The sequence below is a fragment of the Macrobrachium nipponense genome, chromosome 23 (assembly GCF_015104395.2).
Source record: "Macrobrachium nipponense isolate FS-2020 chromosome 23, ASM1510439v2, whole genome shotgun sequence".
NCBI lineage: Eukaryota > Metazoa > Arthropoda > Malacostraca > Decapoda > Palaemonidae > Macrobrachium > Macrobrachium nipponense.
The window spans coordinates 16,675,696-16,683,821 of record NC_061090.1 but is presented as its reverse complement, the minus strand read 5'-3'; the positions used below and the strand labels follow the sequence as shown (position 1 = coordinate 16,683,821).

Here is an 8,126-nt window from a genome sequence, read left to right as displayed (position 1 = left end):
TGGATGAAGAGAAAAGGAAATAAAAAGAGATTTTTTCTTTTCCGAAAATGAGGGGAAAAGTAGTTAACATGCACGGGATGTGTTGATGTGTTTCTTTGTGCCTTGAAAGACACAAATATTAAGGGGGATACACAGATTATTTTTTTTTTATTGTGTCGGAGAATTACTTGAAATGCCGATGATTGGTGTGTATCTGTGTTGGTGTGGGGGCATGGTGTTATGTCTGGTTGTGGGGGCATGGTGTTGCATGCTGGAGAAATGTCATGGTGTGCATTGCTGGAGAAATTGTATGTCATAAGATTCGCATTACTGTTGTATGCTATTTGAATTTCACCTTACTTGAGAATTACTGCTATGGAGAGTTATTATTATTATTATTAATAATTGTTATACTTGAGATGTGTCACGGGAGGTTTGCCTAAGTATTAATTATCATTACGGGAGAATTGTTTTGCGGAGAGATTTGAGATATTTCATGGGAGATTATTCAATATTATTAGATATTATTCAGGGATAATTATTACGATGAATTAATGGGAGAAGTCTTGTGTTAATTATTTGTTCAGTTTTTGTAACTTTGGAGAATATTTCAGTGATTCACGGGGATGAGTTTTGCTGAATCTTGATGAATCTGGCTGAATCATGGTGAATTGTGTGAGTTTTGCTGAATTTTGTGCTGAATTTTTGGAGAATGGACAGCATTACTTTGGTGATAATTTTTGTACTGATACTGATGATTTTGATGATAGCAATTTTTTGGTGATTTTGTGATAATGATATTTCTGATACTGATTTTTTTTTTATACTAATACGTGGGTGTTTTAATGCTGTCAAGGGAGGTGAAATCTTTTGTGATTATGGGAAGAACTAACAACACATTGTTTTAGTTTTTTTTCCTTTTTTTTTATGAGTTCAGCAGATAATTGCTTGACATCTAGTGAGTACGGGAGATAGTAATGGTGCCGTTGATTTTTCTTTTCTCCTTTTTTTGAAATTAGCCATCGCTGACACAAGTTTTTTTTTACCATGGGTGAATTTGAATTTGTTTTTTCTCTCCAGTTAGTGTGAATATTATCTCAGTTCATGACTTAGAGTCATTTAAGAGAACGTGTTCGTGTTTTAGCTATTGATGCTATAGAGTAATATAGGGGAGAATTTCTTGCATTTTTGAATGCATACGTAATGGCACTACATTTTTTCTCTGGATATTTGTGTTCCAGAAATTGTGAGTTTTCTTGCACAATACATTAGTTGTATTTGTGACAACTTTGTGAGAGATAGGAAACTTGGTTAAGTTTTCTAATGGCTTATGTCGTAGTGCATATGGAGAAGTCTTTGCTTAGACACTGTGAATTTGGAGCGCTGTTATAATGACTTGTGGCACATTGGTGGATTTTTCTAGAATTTTCTAGACAGTTTTATTTGCCGAGTTTTTTTGCCCTTTTTTAGCAGTTATGCTAAACGGAGAGAGTTTTTATAGTTTTTGACTATAACATTGAGTTATTCTCTGGAAAATTTGGAGTAATTGAGATATAATTGTAGTTATAATTGAGAATATTTTTTTTGGAGGAGATAATTGGAGGTATATATTATGGAAGTTCTTGAGATATATTATTTTGGGAGAGATAATTGGAGGTATATTTATTTTTTGGAGTTATATTTGAGATAAATATATGAGATATTTTTGGCCATTTTTGATATTTGCCAATGTGGTATGAGCTATGTTAGTTCATTATATTTTGCAGCCATCTTTGTTGCAAATGGAGACACATATTTGAGATTATGGGGTCAATATTTGGGAGTGTGTGAGTTAGATGCCTTGAGTGCACATTTTTGGAGATATATTTTTTGGAGCCTTGTTTTGTTCCACATGGAGGGGTTATTGTGGAAATAGAGGTAAATATTTTTGTATTTTGCCGAAATAGAGGTGATTATTCTCTATTCTTGGAGTGGTGTTTTTTTTTCTACTGACATGTGGCTATTGGAGAAATAAGAGAATAATATAAGGGGGTTGGTTATTAACCAAATGGAGGAAATATTTTTATAACCGGAGTGGCGTTATTATTGGATATGTGTCTCATAATGGAGTTGGAATTAATCTTGGGCGGGTGACCTTTTTTTTGTGTGTATGGAGTTTTTTTCGAGTCAAGAGAAGATTTCTGAGGTTCTCTTTTTTTTGATTTCGTGACTATCTAGAGAGAAGTGGCATTACTTCATTACGAGTCATATGGAGATGTGTGTGCATTTTTCATGTTCACAAGGTGTGTTATTCTTGGAGAAATATAATTTGGGAAAAAGTCATGTTGAGAGAATAAGTCTTCGAGACAAATTTTTGAACACATTAGTCCATATCCTGGAGTTAATTCTGTGAAATGTGTCAGTTAGACCTTTTTTCTTGAGAATCATGAGTTTCCAAACTTATGTGTCTGACTAGACAATTTTTTGCGCTGTTGTTTGAGCATGCGTCCGCAGGTGATTTTCTGCTGACAAGCGATGTGATGACCGTGTGCTGAGCTGTGCTGTTTCTTTTCTTCTGATGGTGACAGATCAGATTTTTGCAATATCTGGGAAATGTGGCTATAGCATTTCACGAAAGCGCATGTGTGAGAGTTTGCTTTCTGGCAAATTCCATAGCTTTACATGGAGACATTTCTTTGGGGAAAACGCGGGAGTTATGGCATATTATACATGTTATGTATGTATTGGGGAAATCTAACTTGTGATTATTTTTTATTTTTTATTGTTTTTCTTCCTTTTCCTATGAGAGATATGATTTGGGGATTGAGCTTAAGTAGCATTTCTTTTTTGGACGGGAGATTTGATTTTACGGGGAGGTGTAATTTTTCTGGGGTTGCTGTTTACGTAATGGGAGTTTAACATTAAGTCTCATTGTGATTAATTATTGAGCAGTAAGGGGTTTTTTGCTGTTAAAAGTAGGAGGTTTTTACTGATTTTGTGGGTTGTTTAGATATTAGCTTGCGAGAACATTTTTGGGTCTGGGTGTTACGTGATTCTTTTCTTTTTTCTTTCTTTTTTTTTCTCTTGTGAGCACATTCGAGTTCGAAATGTGAGTGCAGAATTCCGTGGGAGTTGCTGTGATTTCTGAGTTGTGTGTGTGTGCTGATGTGCGAGTTTGGAGAATTGAATTGGAGAACTTGATGTTTCTTTTTCTTAGAGAGTTGTGATAATGACTTATCATTTTAGTAGTCATATTTAAGGGAGTTAATTGGGAGACGTTCAGTTAGTATTTCTGACCCTTTTTGAGACGTTGTTTTGATAGAAGTAGTATGTTTGGGTTAATTTTCTTAGATTGACCAAAGACCTGACTGGACATACTAACACCACAACCCAAAGGGAAAATAGTCGTTCCGGACGCCAGCAAGACGTCCACCAGCCGTGAAGAGAGGTTGCTCGCCATGTTGTCCATGGTGATTACAAGTATTTCCACGTGGGTGTTCGAGAGAATTCTACAGCGTGTTTTTTTGGGGGATCTACAAGAAGCCGTGAGAGTCTTCTACGATGAGGGAGGCATTCCGTCTTCCTACAGTTGCTACAGTCTACTGTCTGTTCAGCTACTTGCAGACAAGCGAAGAGGGATATTCAAGAATCCTAATGCAGAAAATATGAGAAAATGCGTTTTGTGTTATTGGGAGATAAAGCGTGATAAGACTTTATTTATAATGCCAGAGACGTGCAGTTTTACTTATTTTGTTTTAAGCCGGCCAATGTTTATATTGTATAAGCAATTTTGCTAGGCGGGAGCTAGCATATAGGTGCGGAGGCCGAGCAATCTGTAAGACATATGGGTTTTGATTAATTATGTATTGTTCGTGCATTCTCTGTAACCTGTGGAATGTGGAGGACAGTGCAGAGTAACGACCTGAGGGTAGCTGATGAATGAGTTTCTAGGGGATGGCGTGAGATAAAAATGCTTAGTTCAGGAAGTCATGTACGACAGTTTATGAACTCTTCCCAAAGTGCCTTTGTGAAACTAGATGCAGCTAGAACGCGAGGCGCTAGCGAACTGTGTGTTCGTATGTGCGTGTGCGCCTCTTTCTGTTAAAAGCGTTCATACCTAAGCCTATGGAGGGATTTTGACAGAGGGCTTCGAGTCATAGGCAAAGATGCCGTGGCATTCGCCGGGGGAGTTTTTGTGACAAAGTGTTTAGTGCCCGGTTGGGAATGGGTAAGTGTTACCTTTACTTTAGCCAAAGGGGTGGGGGGCTTGTTTGATATCTTGTAAGATGTTCCATTTTATTAACTTTGTCTTTAAACTTGTGTGTGTACTTACCAGAATGTGTTTTCTGTATCTTTGACAGATGGTTCTGGATTTCGGTGGGACAGAGTTCCCAGGGAAAGGTGTGACCTTTTGGGTGACTTGACAATGAAGTTTTGTTTTTAAGTTAGTCTGTAAGGCTGGATTACTTAGTTAATTGATCTTAGTTATTGTAAATAAACGTTATGTTATGATGCAACTCTCTCATTTTCATTACCTGTTAGAATGGAGAGAAAGAGGTGGAGAGAGAGAGAGAGAGAGAGAGAGATGGGGTGATTGCCGGGAAAGAGAGAGAGAGAGAGCCTGTATGAAATGGGTGTGGAGGTCTGCCTTCCGTTTCGTGTCCACGCTTACCGTATGAAATACATGGAGGTTTTCCCATGTAATATATATATATATATATATATATATATATATATATATATATATATATATTATATATAGTGGTTGTGTGTGTGTGTGTATATAATAATACATATATATATATATATATATATATAGATATATATATACTATATATATATATAATATATATATATATATATATATATATATATATATATATATATATATATATATATATATATATATATATATATATATATATATATATATATATATATATATATATATATATATATATAAAGGACACATGGATGTTTTAAAAAATTTTTCATTAAGAAATGTTTCGTACATGTTTCTAATTGTCATTTTAAGAATCCTGTGTATTTTTAGCATTTTTAATGTTATTATTTTGTCATTTTTCAGACTGATGATGCACATAGTCATGTGTGAAACGTTTCTTAACCCTCTTACGCCGAAGCGGTAAAAAAAAAATTGTCTCCCGTGTGCCGGAGGTGTTTCAGAGTGAGCGCAGAAGCGGAAAAAATATTTTTTTCAAAAAATCACAGCGCACTTAGTTTTCAAGATTAAGAGTTCATTTTTGGCTCCTCTTTTGTCATTGGCTGAAGTTTAGTATGGAACCCATCAGAAATGAAAAAAATTATCATTATCATATATAAATAATGCGATATATGATAGCGCAAAAACAAAATTTCATATATAATTTTATTCAAATCGCGCTCTGCGCAAAACGGTTAAAGATAACAAGTTACTTTTTTTTCGTTGTAATGTACACTAAATTGCGATCATTTTGGTATATAACACATTGTAAAACGATAAAAGCAACACAGAGAAAATATTATCACAAAATAATGCATGAATTCGTAACACGCGGACGTAAACAAATATTGTATTCAAAAATTCACCATAAATCTAAATATTGTCCTAGAGACTTCCAATATGTTTCAAAATGAAGACAAATGATTGAATATTACTATACTGTAAGAGTATTAGCTTACAATTGCATTTTTCGACCATATCTGACGAGTTAAAGTTGACAGAATGTCAAATTTTTTTATATATATTTTTTAAATGCAATTATTTCGGAAATAAGAAAAAGCTACAACCTTCAAATATTTTTCGTTTTATTCTACATGAAATTGCGCACATTTACATATATAAAACTCTATGAAATGCCTAGTATGAAACGGAGCAAATATTCCGAGAATGGGACGTACGCATTTCGGATATTTGTGGCGGAGAATCCGTGCGCGGAGCGAAGGAAAGATTTTTTTTAAAATTCATCATAAATCTAAATATTTTGCTAGAGACTTCGAATTTGTTTCAAGATTAAGATAAATGACTGAATATTACTAGACTGTAAGAGTTTTAGCTTACAATTGCGTTTTTCGACCATTTCAGTAGAGTCAAAGTTGACCGAACGTGGTTTTTTCTATTTATCGTGATTTATATGCAAATATTTCAAATATGAGAAAAGCTAAAACCTTCAATTATTTTTTGTTGTATTCTGCATGAAATTGCGCACATTTTCATATATAAAACTTTATATAACGGCTAATTTAAAATGGTGCAATCATTACCACAATCGCACGTATGATTTTTTCGGAAGAGTTACCGCGCGGACGTAAAGAAAATGTTATTTTTTTCATAAATTCACCATAAAATCGAAATATTTGGTGCTAGAGACTTCCAATTTGTTGCAAAATGAAGGTAGATGCTTGAATATTATAGAATATAAGGCTTTTTTTGCTTTACAATTGCGTTTTTTTTTTCGACCATTTCGGTAGAGTCAAAGTTGACCGAAGGTTGAAATTTTGGCAATTATCGTTATTTACATGAAAATATCTCAAAACTGATAAAAGCTATAGCCAAGAGTTGTTTTTAGTTGTATTGTGCATGAAATTGCGCACATTTGCATATATAAAACTTTCTTAATAACGGATAATTTTAAAATTAAAATATGCAAACATTACCACAATCGCATATGTGATTTTTTTCGGAAGAGTTACCGCGCGGACGTAAGGAAAAAGTTTTTTCATAAATTCACCATAAATCGAAGTATTGTGCTAGAGACTTCCAATTAGTTGCAAAATTAAGGAAAATATTGAATATTACTAGAATATAAGAGTTTTAGCTTACAATTGCGTTTTTCGACCATTTCGGTAGAGTCAAAGTTGACCAAAGGTTGAAATTTTGGCAATAATCGTTATTTATATGAAAATATCTCAAAACTGATAAAAGCTACAATCATGAGTATTTTATTGTTGTATTCTACATACAAATGCGCACATTTTCATATATACTAATACTTCATGTACGGCTAATTTACAATGGTACAAAAATTATGTCAAAGGGACGAAATAATTTCCGCCAGATGTGTCACAGATACTTTTTAGTGCGGCAAGAAAGAAATTCACGCTTGCGCGCCTGCGTAACGATTGTAAACAAAACAACACCTTGATCAGTGAACTCCCAGCATCCCCCAAGGCGCGTGATTCAAAAGTTTTAGGCTGGTAGGCCTATAAATATTTTTCCGCGAATTTAAAAAAAAAAACTTTTGTAAGTCGACGTAAAATATGTCCAGTCGGCACACGGGAGACAAAAAATGTCGACGTAAAATACGTCCAGTCGGCGTAAGAGGGTTAATGAATAAATCTTTTAAAACATCCACGTGTCTTCGGTATTCCTGAATTGATGTTCGAGGGTCATACTGCAGTAGTATATATATATATATATATATATATATATATATATATATATATATATTATATATATATTATATATATTATATATATATATATATATATATATATATATATATATATATATATATAAAGCACCTTTATTGCACATACCTTCAGAGATAGCTCGTCATTGGGGAAGGTGATGGTGAGATCGGATAATTCGGCATTGTCATACATAGATGATATTCGCTCTAACGGATGACTCAAACCCTCCTGCCAGGGGGCGGGGGTCTCCTTCGGGGTAACAGACATTTGAGCTTCCCTGTGGAAAGTGTAGCACCTATTATTAATATTCACACTAAACCATGGACCTTACTGATGACAATAATATGATCACTATTATTTCAGCAACTTACCGCTGGGATACTACTTCAAACAGAGGGGTGGCGGTTGTGTGTGTGGGGGGTGGGCGGCTCGGAATATTTGCTTTCCACTACGGTGGTAATGGGTTACCCAAGTATTTACAGCGGACGGTATCAAATTCGTAGAAATAACTTCTTAAATTATATGAAAAACCATAGGTTACTTTACAATTTCGAAATGTGTCTATCCGAATACCCTTGGGCCACATTCATGTTTTCCTGTGGGAAATGTAACCCCTGTTAGTAATAGGATGGACTAAATTAATAATACTATGATGAACATTATTAATAGCATAATATATGGCATTGACTAATTACTATGATTGTCATTATTACTAGTTTACGGCCTTCAATAATACTATAATGATCACCATTATCATA

The 8,126-nt window shown here is 34.3% G+C and overlaps 1 protein-coding gene across 1 annotated transcript in view; it reads right to left on the bottom strand.

The window, feature by feature from the left end:
- The window catches only part of LOC135199050 (BTB/POZ domain-containing protein 3-like), a 33,069-nt gene extending 25,355 nt beyond the window's left edge, over positions 1-7,714 (bottom strand). Inside the window, exon 1 of the mRNA XM_064226968.1 lies at positions 7,495-7,714. Coding sequence (XP_064083038.1) covers positions 7,495-7,635 — 141 coding nt within the window. The 5' untranslated portion in view covers positions 7,636-7,714. The remainder of the gene's footprint in view (positions 1-7,494) is intronic.
- Positions 7,715-8,126: the final 412 nt, after the last annotated feature.